The sequence below is a fragment of the Apus apus genome, chromosome 1 (genome assembly GCF_020740795.1).
Source record: "Apus apus isolate bApuApu2 chromosome 1, bApuApu2.pri.cur, whole genome shotgun sequence".
Lineage (NCBI taxonomy): Eukaryota > Metazoa > Chordata > Aves > Apodiformes > Apodidae > Apus > Apus apus.
The window spans coordinates 193,326,523-193,343,248 of NC_067282.1; the positions used below are offsets into that span (position 1 = coordinate 193,326,523).

General features: G+C 35.6%; 2 protein-coding genes across 2 annotated transcripts in view; one reads left to right on the top strand and one right to left on the bottom strand.

Annotated features, from left to right (window-relative positions):
* The window catches only part of CCDC146 (coiled-coil domain containing 146), a gene marked incomplete at its 5' end in the record, with an annotated part of 79,986 nt that overhangs the window by 4,994 nt on the left and 58,266 nt on the right, over positions 1–16,726 (top strand). The window contains one exon of the mRNA XM_051624130.1: positions 2,718–2,878. Within this exon, the coding sequence (XP_051480090.1) occupies positions 2,718–2,878 (161 nt within the window). The remainder of the gene's footprint in view (positions 1–2,717; positions 2,879–16,726) is intronic.
* FGL2 (fibrinogen like 2) lies at positions 10,135–16,537 on the bottom strand. The gene is made up of 2 exons (XM_051644052.1): positions 15,807–16,537; positions 10,135–13,094 (listed from the first exon to the last, which is right to left on the bottom strand). Exons 1-2 carry the CDS (start codon positions 16,429–16,431, stop codon positions 12,388–12,390), a joined length of 1,332 nt encoding a protein of 443 aa, XP_051500012.1. The 5' UTR covers positions 16,432–16,537; the 3' UTR covers positions 10,135–12,387.

Here is a 16,726-nt window from a genome sequence, read left to right on the forward strand (position 1 = left end):
GAGTTACCAAAGTAAAGGTGCTGGAGACAGTTTTTGGGAATCTGAGTTCAGACTTTAATTATTGCTGTCCTGAAGCTGTTTCACAAAGATGCTTCTCAGCCTGATTTGGCCTGGGTTCCAAAACAGACTTAAAATTCCCTTTCTCTCCAATTCTGTGTGTTGCATCAACACCATAGTATTATTTGCAGTTTTACAGTTTGAAAACATCCATATTTGTTGAATTATTCTATAAATTTAGAAGTCATGACAACTTTTATTTCTATTTGAATTAGGCTGTTTGTTTATCAGATACGGCAAAAATACACATTTTCCACTTTGCTTTTTGACCTTTCTATACCCAATTGTGCATAAGCTGAATTGTACATTTAATTATGTAGTGGGTAATAGAAAAATACTAAACGTATTTTGATGTCCTATAATCATACCTATTTTTTCTGTCTATCCCTTTCCATCTCAAAAAGGAGTGGAGACTAGTGGAGACATCACACCAGCTAAGGCTTTCTAATTGTATTTTTCTGTCTCAGTTGTCTATAGCTGTGTCTCAACATAGTATTATAAACTTTTCAGATTCAGAAGATTGGTTTTCTTCTCTCCCTGGCCAGCAAATTGGAGTCTTGGTGAGGACTCCTTTGTACTACCATACTGTGAGGAAGTGTATTTTCTGACTGGTGTCAACTTTATGCTTCACATACAAGTATTGACAAAAATGTCGACACCCATGAAGCTCTCAATTTCTGGCATTGTTCTGCTTTGAGTTGCTTCCACTGTGCTTTTCCCTGTCTAAATTCTTCCAATATGTTCAGAGAAACAACTAAAGCAGCAGCGGCAGCCATGAAATGTGTATGTTAAAATATTCAGCAGTTCTTCACAGTTGAAACATTGCTCTATTACACATGTGAAAACTTGTTTATGTACAGTATTTCAGAGTTTATTTCTTGGCCTCTATGATGTTTACAGTTGTTTCACAATGTTGTGACTCCTCCAGAAGAGATAATGAAGTAGCTTTTTTTTCCATAAGCAAATATGGCCCCTGAAATCTCTCTAGAAGTCAAAACATTCCTAAAGGAATTCAAAGCAGCTCTGAAGAAAGTAATAAAATTGCCAGTTTAAATTGCACTACCTTTACAGACAAGTGACTTTTCAAAAGGCGGATACACACAACAAAACATTTTTAGATCCATTTTCCCACCACAATTATAGAAAGCAATTGTATTTTTCTTAACTGTCAGCTTTCTGGCTTTGGAACGTAAAATTGCTCTGTTTCAATGGAGAAATCAAGTAAATACAATGGGAATATTCTCAAAAATTCTTGATTTTATTACAGTTTTGATTTTGATTGTCCTTGATTTATATTAAAAAGCTCTATTTTAGGAGAGAAATATCTATCTTTCATACACCTATGCAGTATATGAAAGGCTGAACGATGTAAAGACTGACTAATTTGAGGTGGATTCTGCATCTTTGGCAGCTGATTCAGGTTTGTTTTATAATTACTTTTTTCCTACAGCAGAATACAATGTTCTCTACCTAATAGTTATTCTGCATAGTAGTTAATCTGGAGAAGAGATTTGTTCAGGTTAAAGTTTATACCAAAAAATGCAATTATAAAATTTGTATTTTAGCCTGTTTTAAAGCTCTTTATTTTGGGGAAGAAAAAAGGAATCCCACACTGCTCTAGGTATCAAAATACAGTTTGATTCCTATAAGTTTTCTTATTACTCATGTATTAGTTAATTTGGATATTTTTCATGGTCACATTATTTTAGCAGATGTCACATATACTGAAAATGTAACTGGGTACATAACTGAAATGTTAGTACTATATAAGAGCTACATAAGATCTCAGGATAATTATTTTTTCCAGTATTTTTCTACCTCATATTCACAGAGATTATACAATGTTATCTCATTCTTTGTGGTTTCAGGGCTGATTTGTTGGGTTTTGGTTTGTTTGTTTTTGTTTTTTTTTTTTAAAGAATGCATGCAATGACTTACAGATATTAATAACTTTAATGATACTACTCATACAAGTTAGAGCAGTTCTTGTCCTCAGGACCTCTATGTTCTACGAAAGGGTTCCTTTTCTATGTAACTACTCTCTGTAAGGCCAAGGGACACTGGGAAAGGTGGGTGTATGTTGGATGGAGAGAAAACACAATTTTTTATTAGTCAAATGGAAATGACAGAGAAAAAAAAATATAGCAGTTATACCTATGGAAGTTCCACCCACTTGGGGATTTTGTTTGTAAGGACCTCCCTAAAGGCAATGGCTGGAGGCCCCAGTTTAACAGATTTTCAAAACTCAGCTGGTCAAAGCCCTGGGCAACTCAGTTGAGTTTTGAGGTTAGCCTTGCTTTGGGCAGGAGGTTGGACTAGGTGACACCAGAGGCCTTTTCCAGCCTAAATTCAGTGCCTGTTTTTTAAGAAATAGTGCTTTGCATGCCATCTAACATCTATGTGACAGTAACACAGGCGACTATGAGAGAATTGTAAAAACACTCAAACAATGGTGGAATGATAACGCAGCCTCAACTAACAAGTCTTTGATGAAGTTGTAAGTGTAGACTCACCTCACTTGCTCATGTTGGGACTTTTGATATTTGAACGTGGGTGTCACATGTTGGTGTTGGGCTCTTTACACTATACGTTTATCTTGCACAGTCATATATACCCCCCGGATCCAATTAACTGTATTTTGGTTTTTTGTTACTTCCTAGAACGTCAAAAAATGAGTCAGGCTGGTGAAGAAAGTTCCAGTAGCACAGAAGTGGAAATTGAGAAGGAGGAACCTGTCTGTGATCTAGCTCCATCAATTTGTAGCGGAGATGAGGGATCCACTGATGTAACAGCAAGTCCTGCGTTTCAGTGTTTAGATGAGGTACCATGTACCCCAACTTCCTTTGTCTATAACAATAACTATTGTGTCCAAATCAATCTTAATTTGTGTTTTGTTATTAAGTAACTGAAGGTTGTTACCATAAGCTATCTTTAGCTTCCCTATTTCGTCTATGATTTTTTTTTCCCCTAAGTGGAACAGAAACATACATAAGGCATATCCTCACTGAGGGTGTTGTGTTTAATAAACAAGCATGTTAATTTTTTAGTGGTCATGGCCTTAAGGGTAAAGAGAATAGAGAGGTCTTTTTTTTTTGTAGTATTCTAGCTGTAGATGTAATTGCATCATGGTTTTTAGAAAGGCTCAATAGCTGCAGGAAAAATCCAAGGTAAGTGGTTCCTGAGGCAGTAATAAATGATGATGGTAGAAAAAAACCTTTTGGAACTCAGTTTCTTTTGCAGAATTTTCTGCATTAAGAAAATATGGTAGAACTTAAGGTTAAAAATGCATATTAAAAATGTAATGCCAGAAGAGACATTAAGTGATCCTCTAATCCAAATTTTACGCTGAAGTTGACTCTCTGCAGGTATTTGTCTAATTTGTTCTTTAAACCTTCAGTTGATAGGCATTCTTTTTCCAGCATTTCATCATTGCTAGAGTTTTAAATAAAGAAGTTTTTCCAAAATCCCACTTTAATTTCCTTTAGAGTGAATAGTGCAGCTTTCTTTCCACAGTGAAATAGAGCGCAATCAACCTCTGCCCTCTTTATAACAAGCATGTACATCTCTTTTATATACTAGCAAGCTTTGTTCATGCTTCACATTTTTCTTAAAGTTCTTAATTAAACATGCTTTACCTTGGGCTCTTTCCAGCTTGGAGCTATCTAATCAATTTGCTAGTCCAGCTCTCTTTGGACCTAAGGCCAGTAGAAAAGAAGGGGAGAGAATCTGCAGTGAGAAGGGAAACAGAACAGCCCCTTTCCTATCCTATTAGATCATACTAAACATAGCATAAAGCTGCACAGTTAATCTCTCTTTAATCTCTTGTGCATTCAAGTGAAATATACAGAAGAGAGAGATATTTTTCACTTCCAGTCCAGTGCCAGCGTATGGTGAGCCCACAGCTTCCAGCACTGTGATAGCACAAAACCCCTTTCTTGTCAGCCCAAGGCAGCTGCAAAAGCCCAGGACAGCTTAGCTCTCCAAGAGAGATGGCCTCTCATCCTACAGAAATCCTCCTGCCTACTGAAATTAGGGAAACTGCACTTTGGGGAGTACTTTATTTTCCAGCTACCTGCATACTTTTTCTATAGATCTTCAGTTGTGTTGGAGTTTTGATATATCAACAGGATGCATATGCCCAATACAAGATGTCTTCACCTGCTACCCCTCCCCAAATAAAATAAAACTAAACGGTATAACAGTCTAGAACACGTTCCTCATTTGTGCTTTGTTTTCCTTATTATTAATCATGGGGAAAACACACCTTTCTAGACTTCTGCTAGAAAATGGTCAATTTATGTGGTTGATTTTATTTAAAAAAAAAAAATCATTCCGAAGGGGTTATTCTGTGTGTCAAATTTAAGGCCAAAATGTTTAACTCTGATATAACTGTAAACCATGGATGGGAAATATAGAGTAACCTTAATACTAGAAGTTGTTTCCAGCTTGGGAAAAAATGCAGTGGAAAACTGAAGTAAGTAATTTGCATAAGAATTCATAGCGAGGTCTTTTGGTCATTTTGTCAATTTTGTAAAAGGGAGCTATGACTCATTTATTCTTACCATGCTTTTTAACAGTTTGTACTTGTGCTTTATGATCAGTTTGGCTTTTATTCACTTCTCTTCCACTGACGTGTTTGTTTTCTTTTGTTGAACTTTACACATAATTCAGAGATAAATATATTACTTCGGTCACCACAGAGGTTGTTGCATTGACACTGGCTTCAGTTTCTTGGAATAGCTTTCAGAATTTTTTCCCCAGAAACAGGATTTCTTTTAGCCTTTGTTATGTCCTTGAAATAAACACCTTTGATCTAATGCTTCTAATTGATTTTCTTGACTTGTGAATCTTTCCTCGTATCCTCTTTTCTTCTAGTGTAAGAGGAACAGTGTTCTTTCTTTTCACTGCTAGAAATAAATCAGTCTGAGTCATGTTAATAAATTTCATAGAATCATAGAATGTCTTGGGTTGGAAGGGACGTCTAAAGCTCATCTAGTCCAACCCCCTACAATAAGCAGGGACATCTCACACTAGAACAGATTTCTCAGAGCCCCATCAAGCCTGACCTTGAATGTCTCCAGGGATGGGGCCCCCACCACCTCTCTAGGCAACCTGTTCCAGTGATCCACCATCCTCATATTAAAGAACTTTTTCCTAACATCCAATCTAAACCTGCCCTTCTCTAGCTTGAAACCATTACCCCTTGTCCTATTGTTACACCCTCTAGGGATCAGGTCTTCCCCAGCCTTCTTATTTAATTGAAAACTATATAGTACCTGTGTGATGAAATAAATATATCTTGGGTAATTGATACATTATGCTATTTACATTTTTTATTTAGTGCATTATAGACTGTGTATATGCAATTTGATTCCTTAAAGGCAGAAAAAAAATGTATTTAATTTTGTCACGTACATTCTCTAAATTTCAAGAGCTATTAACTCTTTAAAATTAATATTGTACAAGTAGCTAACTTCAGCAAAATGGTCTGAATTTATACTCAACCTTTGCATGAAAATTTATTAATTTTTTTGCAAGAGATGGTAATATAATTCATGTTACTTCTCTGTTTATCCTTATATCATCCTTGTTACAATACTACTGTTACTGCTAAAACAGCACAGGACTTACTGAAATTTTTGTCTTAGTAATTTTTGCACTTCCCTTTACTACTATGTTGTTGCATTTTTTTCCCTCTGGACAGGCAAGGGTTTTTTTTCCTTTCCTCCACCTGATCTAAGTTTTCTCATTTGAATGGTAACATAAGTACATAAAATATCAGTTGTTATAATGATGCTGTTAATGTTTAGTTTGTAATCTATTACAGTCTTGAAATCCTTTTCTGTTCCTTAACTTTTGTTTTGCTACCCAAATTAAATCCAGACACAAACCAGAGCCCTACTCCATACATCTTTCCAATCTGATAGCGAATCATTGACTCCAGGAACAGTGTTCCATCCACTTCATCTTTTGAAAATTTCAAAGATTTAATAAAGTTGATGAATTGCTCACAAAATCTACTGGTTCATCTTTTTGATTCAAGAGATTATCCAAAACCTAGAATTCTTCAGGTTCTTTCTGTTAGAAGAATTCAGTCATGGAGCCTAATATCTTAAAATTTGATTTAGTTAATTATGTTTATTTATAAATTAGGTACAAGCTCCTCTTTTTCTGGAAAAGAAAAAGGAGAAATCAAATGGTGAGAGGGTATTTTCTCCCACTTTGAAGTCTTTTCCAGTTAGTATTTTATTAACAGTTCTTGTTTGGCTTTACTGAAGAGCGGTATCTCTGAGCTTTTTTATGTCATGCTTTTTCTTTCTCTTCCTTTTGTTGCTATGTTCTTGAGTTAGAAAGAGAATTGTTAGTTCACTCTGAGGTATTAATCTGTTTTTAAAACAATACCAGAAAAATGTTTATGCAGCATTTGTCTTGCATGCCACTGTAGGGGTTGCTACAAGGGAGCTACTCATTCTTTTAACAGTGTAGTTGTGAGCAAGGAGTGCTGGACAGTTTACTGGGTGCAGTGAGTGGGCACCTTGTGTGGAAGGCACTGCACTAATCCCTTTCTGCTAATGAACAGTGTCTGTTTATGTGCTAAATCTAAATCTGCAGAAGAATAAATCCTTTGGGGGATTTCTCTGACTGGTCCAACGCAGACTGTTGGGCTTGGTATCCTATCACTATAAACGGGTGATGCCCCCATGATAGCAGCACTGAGCCTTTCCATTGCACTGCTGGTTTTTTGATGGAAATTGTCACTATTGTGCTGTATTTCTTTTTGCTGCTGTCCAAGCATCCTATTGCTACCATCCATCAAGAAGCAGAAAGAACCTTTCATGAATATTTTTAATTACTATTTTGAAACTGGAGTCTTGATGAGATTAATGAACTTCTTATCTTATCCCAGACTGCCGGAAGTGGTTGAACTGCAAGTCAAGATCTTAACCAAAATCCTGGTTTTACTGGAAACACGGAGCAAAATCTCCATATTTACTAAAAAGGGAACAATATAGTGACAGAGGCTTCTGAGGCAAATTTCACTTCTGCTGATCTGATGCTGATTCATGTGGGTCTGCTAGCTGGAAGAGCTTTGAAGTTAGGGATTAATGCACGTGTGTGGTGTTTAAGTGTGATAAAAGGGGGGAAAGGTACTTTTAAATTTTCTCTGTTTTCTCTTCTATGCTGTAACAAACAAGAGAAAGTCACATAAAGGTTGGCTACAGTTTTTAAGTATAAATACTAAGAATCAGTACTTTATATATTGCTTCAATGGCATTCTGACATCTAACAAAGGCACTCTAGAAGGTAAAGCCTTTTCCAATTTTTTTGCTAACAAGCTGTTTTTTTAATTCTGTCTTGACTTGGATGAAATGGTAGGTGTAAATGACTTTAAAAAAAAACCAAAAAAGTCAATACAACTTTAAATGGCAAATGTCCTAGAAAAGCCACCTTGGTGGACTAAGACAGACATTTTACTTTTTTTAATACGAGCACCAATTTAATTTCTGTCCACCTATGCATACTATAGTGTGCTTGCTGCTCTTATAAAATATGATCATCAGTTTATTTTAGTGTGGTAACCATAGCAGTGGGCAATTTGTTTCAGTACTCTCCAAACATGTATGTGCTCTATCAAAGATGTAAAAATCTTAACACAAATTAATGCAAATAGCATTTTCAAACTTAAGCTGATCCTGGCACGCTCCGAATTGCATGCTCCAAAGACTCCTGGCACAACAAAAAAGCTGTGTAAAAATGTTGGCACAGACAGCAAAGACAGATGTTTCCTCCACCTCCGTCCATAGGAATCTGACTGCTAATTAAAGAAACCTTTTTTAACTTTGTTGATGTGGCCACTTGGGGATGAGAATGTGTCTGTAAGCTAGAGCCTGTTGTTTTGGGTTTTTTTTGCGACAGCTTTCAGCAATCAAGCAGTTATTTGCACAGTGAGTGTTAAACCCATCAGTGGTTGGGATAGGTAAGGTGATTGTTCCAGTTGGTGGTAACTTCTATAAAAATCTGTAGAGAAGTGCAGTGAATTTACAAATGCCTTTAAACAGCAGGAATGGGAAGAAAGCCACCTTAGTGTGCTCTTTCTGTTGAGAGATTCTTTTTACCACTAGCAGGTGATGTTGTGAGGAAACAAGGCCAGGATGCTTTCGAACATGTTCGTATTTCATCACAAAGCAGGCGCTATTTCTGTTTTTTTCTGAAATGCACATTTGAAAGCGTTTATGGAGTGTTGGTTCTTCTGTGCTGTTATAAAGTCAGGTGCGGATTTCATGCCACACAGAGGAACCACAGCTCCCTAAAAGCTGAGAGGGTAGGAGAAGGGATAACTTTCAACTGCAGCATCTTCTCGCCTTTTTGCCTTTTCTCACCAATTCCTGAGACTCACAAGACTTAAAAAGACAAGCATGTTGCTGTCTTATGTTCCAAAGCTGTCTCACTCTTCCCCTTTTCTCACTCAAAATATGTATTTGAGATCTCATGTTCTGAAACAGGACGATCAGTTTGTCTTGGGGATTTTTTTTCCAGTTATTATTTTCCAAGTAGATTCTTCTTGTAGTGAGGTGAAGAAAGTGTGGGGAACAGGGCCTTGGAAAGTAATATTGATTCATATCCTGTTCTCAGGACTCATGTAGGGCTTGGATTTGACACTTCATCTTAAAATACTGTTTTCTGTTTCTGATTACAATTGTGGGGGATGGCTAAATTCACTTCTGGCAGAAGTATTGTAACTCCATAAAAGTTTCATTAAAGCTGTGAATGAAAGAGATCAGTTTAGTAAGTGTAATGTTTGTGTTTAGCAGGGCCTGTGGATGGTATCGCTCAGCCATTTTTCTTTGAAACTTTTGTCAATATCTGCAGACCCATATAGACCATATTATTTTTCTTTTATATTCTGAAAAAAAACCAAACACCAAACACATTTATAAAAATATATTTAAAATATTTTTCTTGGTCGGCCAGTATTTATTTCTTATCTCTTTTCTCTGTAGAAATGTAGTCACATCCTTTTTGTTTTGATTTTTCTATGACATGGAAGTTATGGAAGCTAAATACACCTGGCGCTGCTTTTTTGTTTTGTTTCATTTTAAATTATTAACACATTGTTCTAGGTGTGATTTGAGTTTTATCTTAATTTCCTTTAAGAATAATATGATAAATGCAAGTTTGTTTTCCACCAAATTGTCAAACTACCTGTTGTTCACAACTCATTCTGATTGCAGTGTTTCCCAAAACACACCATTAAAGAAACAGATATTTGCATTAAAAAAGGAAGAAAAAAATTCAAATCACTGCTTTCAGACCTGCTTTTAATTTCTTCTCTGTTGTTTTTGTGGGGTTTTTTCCTTATTTTTTTCTGTTTAAACAATGCATAGAAAGCCAAGATGTTACAGTCTGCTTGGCTGATCACATTGAACAGATGGGTTTATGACTCTTTTTTGGAAGCAACCCACAGGAATTTTGCTAGCAAACCCACTGTTAGGAATCTTCTCTAAAGTTCACAATTTAAATATTATCAAGATAAAACCACAAGTGTTTTCATAGCATAATCAGTGTTAGATGTTTTCCATAAACGAAAATACGTTTTGAACTATTAGCCATTAAGCAGAGATCAAGTGCTTTTGTTTGTATAAAAACTTGTATGATTTAATTTGGAGTATTGTTTCTACTCACAAGCTTTGGTGAAACTTGCATGTGACCTGAAAGGTTGTTGTGTGTTACATAAAAACAGATGAGTTTGCTTTTCTTCTTTCATGTTAAACATACAGGTTGTGTAAACTCTTGATTGCACAATTACAATTTTCTCTTCCAAAACAGGAATAGTTTCAAAAGGATTCTGAGGTTTCAGCCTTTGGTTTTATCTGGCAGCTGAAGTGTCATAGACCAGACCTCTTAAGAACTATTGTTACTAGCGATTACTCCCTTAGCACATCACATAGTTGTCTTTGTTGGTCATCTGAAGTTATCTGTGTTTTCTTATTGCTTCAATTTTTACAGAAAATCAATAAAACAACTTGTGAGAATTTTTTTTTTTATAGTCCCCGTAAAAAACATCTGTGACAGTAGTACAGCTTTAACAGTGTGACTTTAATTTTAATACACCGAGGAAGAACAAAAATTATGCTTGCAACAAGTAGATGGAGTTATACTTTGTAAAACTAGTACACATGGATGGAGATTCAGCTACAACAGTTCCAGGCAGGTAATATTCAGATCTGTGTAACAACATTATGCTTCCTTCCTTTTTCTTTTTTCTTTTTTTTTTTTACTTTTATTTTTTAAAGACATCAGACACGTGCTTGTTTGGTTAAAAAACAAAATAAAACTATTTTACAAAGTTTCCTTTCAACAGGATTAAAAATTGGACAGTTTCTCTTCCAACAACTTAGCAGGAAAAAAGACATTTTCAAGTAGAAGCTGGTAGATACTGTAAGTCATACCTAGCTAGTTATAATATCACGAATAGGAGCAAATTCTGCATTTCACGCAAAATTATTAAATATAATCATATGCAATTAGATATTTGCTCTTCTAAGCAATACTTTATGTTTCTTTTTTTTTGTTGTTGTTTTGTTTAGACATTCCTTTTTAATCCGAAAATAAATATTCTCTAGTTTCAAAACATGTTCTCAAGCAAAGATAATACATCTTGAAATTAAAATTTTGTTACTCTTTAAAACTGAAATATAATAAACCAAATTACTCACTGAAATATCCTTCAAAGTATTTACTTCCTTAAAATATATATTAATCTATATAGTTTAGCAATTGCTACTGTTGCTCATTTGTGTCACTTGTAGCTGTAACACTTCCTTGTTACCATATTTAAAAGCAGTAAAAATCAATTATATTTGTAAAGTATAAGGTCAGGTGTATCAAATTTTTTTTTAAAATGTCTCTTTGAACCAAAAAGGCTATGCCAGCAAAGACCAGACTTTGGTAAAGAAATACAGTCTTACCATAGTTTACCTGCATCTCAAAATTGCCATAAGCCATATAGAAAAATAGCCTCTTGCTAAGATACATTGCATTTCTGCTCCAGATGTTAGTCTCTGGAATTATAAAGAGATATAGAGTCTTTTCCAGTGTGAGCAATAGATACATGTAGCCCGATTTGTGCTCATTATCTACAACATGAGCTTTAATAATAACTTGCACTTCCTAAAGTATTTGAAAATTAAGGTTTTTTCATTTGTTGCATTTTAGAAGTCTTTCACATATTCTCTTTATAATTGGCAGTGGCTTGCTCGTGTCTGTGGCTACAAAAGGGGTTCTCAAAAAAAAGAAACAACACAATCTTTTGGTATCTTATTTGTCTTTCTTATAATTTCAATAGCACCTAGATTTAGAAGTACTTAAATGAGCTTGAGTCTCAACAAGGGTAATGTTGTAGAATTTGGCTTAGCTAAAAGATTCAGGAGAAATGGCACTGAAAACCTTTTTTTATATATTTTGAGACATTAATGCAAAGACATTAATTCTTTTTTATGTGTCTTCTTCCTACCCATCTACCTGTCTGTATAAATGTGCAATAAGCTACATAACAGCTCCTTTCTAAAACAAATGACAAATAAGACCTTGAGCTTGAAGAGAAGAACCAAAATGAGCAAGAAATACTTTCATTATGTGGTCCCTACATTATTTCTTCTTGCTTTTGTTAAATTCTTTCACCAACTTCTTTGAAAAATCTTTGATAAATGGGATAAGATGTGAGAAATCATCTTAATTCTCTCTGTTTGCTTCAAGGCTTTTTTTGTGACTTTGTACAAGCCACGTGGACTTCTGTTTCCTAGTCCTTTAAAAATAATAATTCACAATACTTCTCCTAATTTTTATTGATATTTCCATGGTATACATTTGAAGTTGTGGTGGATAGATGACACAGAAGTCAGGCTGATTCAGAGATACTAATTTTCATTCTAAGTGTTGACAAATCGATATGTTACCAGTTATACCTCTGAGTTATTTTCAGGTTAAAATGTAGGTGTTCATTCAGACACAATGTGTAGAAGAATATTTAGAAGTTCTAAGTCATAAAATATCATCTATCATAGTCCATAAAAGCACCAAAGCAACGTTTAGAATATTTATGTAACAATACCAAGACTTAAACTGTGCTAAGTTTTAGCAGTAATTTTTCACAAACATGAATGCTTTTTTAATACATACAATCTCTAAAAATGTATGTGGAAATATGTTGTTTTGTCTAGAACTATTTTATGCCAAACATTACTGAATACTTGAATTCTGAGTATAATACTGAGTAAGTATGATTTTGAGTGCAATCCAATGCAAACTAGTTAGGAGAAAGGTATGGAATTACTGCACAAAACTTTTGGGTCTGATCATGATTTTTACTGACTTAAAGGCTTGCCTATATCCACTGGGAATATCATCAGAAATGCCATGCCATGTGCCCCAGAAAATGCCGTTGCGAACACCTTTGTATTTCGTGTGGTAGTATTTGCCATTGAGGTTGGCAGACAAGCAGGCATCGAACCACCAGCCGGAGCTGTAGTAGGCTCCACAGTTTCCTGAAGGATACCTATCGTTGTCCTTGTCTGGAGTTGTGAAGAACTTTTGGTCGTGGTTGTAATGCTTGCTGTAGTGAAGGGCGTCCCCGGCCGTGCCGCTGTAGCCGTGGACGCTCAGGCGGTATCTGAGATACTCGTTGGCCACGTAGAAGTGTTCGTACTTCGCGTACTCTCTGATGCCATTGAAATCTTCAAGTTCAATTCTCAGTTGCATTTCCTGGCTCTTTGTCAAGAGGTGAATTTTGTCATTCCCCAGCCAAAACTCCCTGCTGAGGTTTCCAAAGCCATTTTTGTAGTCGTTCCAGGTTCTGTTAAAGTTGGTGCTACCGTCCTGACGCCGTTGCAGCACCGTCCAGCCGCCTCCCTGGGTTTGCATGTCACAGTAAACTTCAAAGCTATCATTTCTGGGGTCAGGGATAATCCTGTAGATTCCATTACTCCTTCTGCCTGCTGTGTAGTGATCAGCACAGTCCCTCTGCATTATTTGTATAACTGGTGGGAGAACAAATAGTGTTAGAATTAACGTCATTTCCATTTAAAAATAAACAAAGTTTTTACCCAGACTGATGTGACAAACAGAACTTGGAGAGACTTCTACATAGGAAAGAGTGTAACAGCAATTTCATTTCTAGGGAGAAACAGGGTTTTTCAATCAGATTGACTCTATAATAGATGCCACCTAGGATCTCTGCATCTACTGTCCAAAAAAAAACACCTATTTCAGTGACATTTTGTTCCAAAACTATCTGAGGGCATTTTGATTATCTGATTTCCCCTTCCTCCTCTTCTTTGCTCCTCTCTTTATTCTTTCTCTACCTTCTGTAAATCCAGCCTGATTTCTTCAGTCCATATTTTTAATGCTTCATGGTTAGACACCTGTTGCTTATTGTATTTAAATGTATACCATCGCACCCTGTCTATAATTTAAATCTTCATCTGACAGTGTGCCAGAGAGACAACTTTTTCCATATGGGAATAACTTTAACCTGGCTATTGTTCAGCTGACATCATGCAGAACATAACATCATTAGGAATATTTCATGCATTAATGTTGACTGTACTTTAGGAAGCAGGAAAAAAGTAATAAAAATGTCTCATTCATTTATTGGAGTAATACTGTGATTCCTAGAAAGATGAACCTAGGAAAGTGATGATGTTTTCCTGTGTATGTGATGTTGCTGGATTTATCATAAGGAAAAGTTGTAGCATCTACCATTAATACAGCTTTCTCCCCACTGATCAGTGGTTTATTTTATTCAGAAGAAAAATACCCCCCATGTTTTTCCTGCTGAGTTAAAATCCATTTTTTTATCCACAGTATCTTCCAGTTGTATTCAACAGCATGGTATTATAATTTTGTGTTCTTAAGTAAGTGACACAGAGAGCTCTCAGGAGTTCTGATTTAAGAGTCAAAACCATAATGTTCATGCCTACTGTAGATTTGGATTGATGGGCATGTTCATTTGCAGGCTTGAATTACGTATTTTTCCTAGAAAATTTAAACAATTAAACTACTTCTTGAAAGTGAGGAGTGTTCTCATGCTACAGCAGGCCATATGACTCAGAACTCCTTCTTTGCCAGCACAGAAAACTGGGTAGCTATGAAAGCACAAAGTGTAGGAATTGAAGACTTAAAAGCCAAATCTAAATCCACAATAGATTCTACTTCACTGAATTTTGTGTAAGATTTTTCATGGACTAAGGTTCATGGCAGTTATTGGCAGAGAATATATATTTCAGATAAAATGCTTTTATAATCTGATTCAACTCCTGTTTAAGGAAAGTTTTGCTGTTACTGTCAGTGGATGCAAGAATAGCTCCTGTATAGGAAACAGTTGTAGCTGTTATCCTTGCTAGTTTTCACAAGGTATATATTGATGCTACAAACACATTATCAGCTAGTGTAACATGCAAGGAATGTCTCCGTGATCATATGCTATGAACATTACCCAACATTTCTATAACTGTGAGAAATATCTAAAATTAAATTAGTCTGTTGCAAAGTACTGTACTTGAATTCGATTTGCTGCCCATTACCAATATACCAAATATCACTCGTTCTTTTTGTGAATGTTTTATATCTGAATCAAGGCAATTGATTTATACTGATTTATATCTGTTTTAAACTGATTGCTGATACAGTAATAGCATTACCTTTATTATTATTAATTTGCTTTTTTCACACTTTCAAGAATTTCAGCTGTGCATACACTGTACCATCTTCAAGTCCTTCCATTTTCAATATGGTTAGACAGAAGAAAAGTTTAATTTTCAACTTGAACACTAAGCCACAGAGGCTTAAAAACTACCATGCAGCCTGGCCTTTCTCTGCTTTATCTCTAGAGAGCCCTAACTTCACATGTATGGTATCTAAGTGGTAGAATACATGACAATTTACTTAATATTTATTGTTTTCAAAGATTCTTTTAAGTGATACAAAAACTTCATGACTTAAAAAAACCCCTCTATCTTCCCTTAAGAAATTAGAAAAAAATTATTAGATCTCTTTATTGATTTTAATTATGATGCTTAAAAAATAAAAGAAAAAGGTGTTTGTCAGTGATAACACCTGTTTTTTGTTTTATATTGCATATATATTAGATTAATGCTAAGGGTTTAGTTAAGTTGATGATACATATGTTACCCACTTGTGACTGTTAAAGAGCTTTTTAGCTGAGCCTTTTGTGATGACAACTTATTTTGTTATCCATCTTTTAAAACTCAACATTTTAATATATTCACTTGATGTTTAATGTATCAATAATGCAGACCTCCTCAGAAGAGTAGCTGTTTTGCATTAAAAAAAAACACACATGCAGTTTTCTAAGGCATACCTTAGGAAAATTTACGCTTTCTCATCCAAGGATAAAACATATGTAGTTCACTGATCTTTAATAGCCTCAATGAAGGGTAGATCAGTAAAATAAAGCTAATTGAATTGCAAAACCAAGTAATTTGAAAACCTATGTTTTAAATCCCATACTAAAGTCCAATTATAGGACGAACAGAACACCTGCAGCTCCCAGTAACCCTCTAGTGGCAGCTGAAATGTTTTACAGGAGTATAAATAAACAGTGCAAGAGCAAATACTTGTAAAGTTAGTAACACAGCTATTTGGTTAAAATATACTTTAAATTGTTTATCTTTTGTTTGAGCAATGCACAGAAAGCTTATACAGGCAGCAAGAATTAACAGGTTACATACCAGGTCTTGGTTGCATTGCTGGACATTTAGAAGAACATTTGTTATCAAGGCTGTTCACCACAAATGTCAAATTAGCAACTTTGCTGTCAACATAATGTTCTACATTATTCATATTTATGAGATTCATCTTCTCTAAACGACCCTGCAGTGTCTGGATTTGGCTCTTTGCATTTTTTAAGCTGGTTGCCATTCTGTTAACTTTGCTTTGCAGTTCCTTTACTCTGTTATCTTGGATGATTTTGCTGTTTTCTGCTGGAGTTTCTGCATTAGGTAGCAGGAACTCATTACTACTGTCTCTTTCTTGGTTGTCATCTGCCTGCAGCTTGCAATCTTGGCAGCATTTCTTCAGCTTGTTTACTGCTTCTTTAAGGGTCTGTACTTCTCTGAGAGTCTTCTCAAGTAGTTTGAATTCTTTGGGTAACTGGATGGTCATGGGAGGCAGATTTATCTGATAGGGACAATCCTCTCCTTCATCACATTTCTGATTATTTTTGAGCTTTATAGGACAGGTCCCAGTAACTTTTCCTTCTTTAGCATCCTCTTCATCTTCTAAAACAGCTGCAAAGACGTCTGTTACAGCAAGGAGAGCCGTCTTCAGCAAGACTAAGTAAACAAGCAGCTTCATCTTCACAGAGAAACTAGCAGTATGAGGAAGTATGCAAAAGTGGAGCAAGTTTATAAAGCCAGCTTGAAGCCTGTGAGTTATCAGACTGCCTACAATGTTCTCAGAAATGGGTGGGAGTGCTTGCATCATGAGTGATTAATAGCAGAGCAAAGTAGGTAGTGCCTGCTAGAATAGCACATTTCAGTGAGGATTCCTGACTCAGAGCAAGGTTGTGTAAGCAAAATGATGAGCTGCTTGTGAGCCGATCACTTGTGCAGTTTAAATTAATTCCTTGTTTTACAGGGATTTTCTTTCA

What these genes read in the sequence shown, in the direction of transcription:
- FGL2 (XM_051644052.1), bottom strand. Translation starts at nt 16,431, where the DNA reads ATGAAGCTGCTTGTTTACTTAGTCTTGCTGAAGACGGCTCTCCTTGCT. An exon ending in AGCAATGCAACCAAGACCTG is followed by an intron (nt 13,095 to 15,806) that starts GTATGTAACCTG and finishes TTCTCCCACCAG; the next exon opens with TTATACAAATAATGCAGAGG.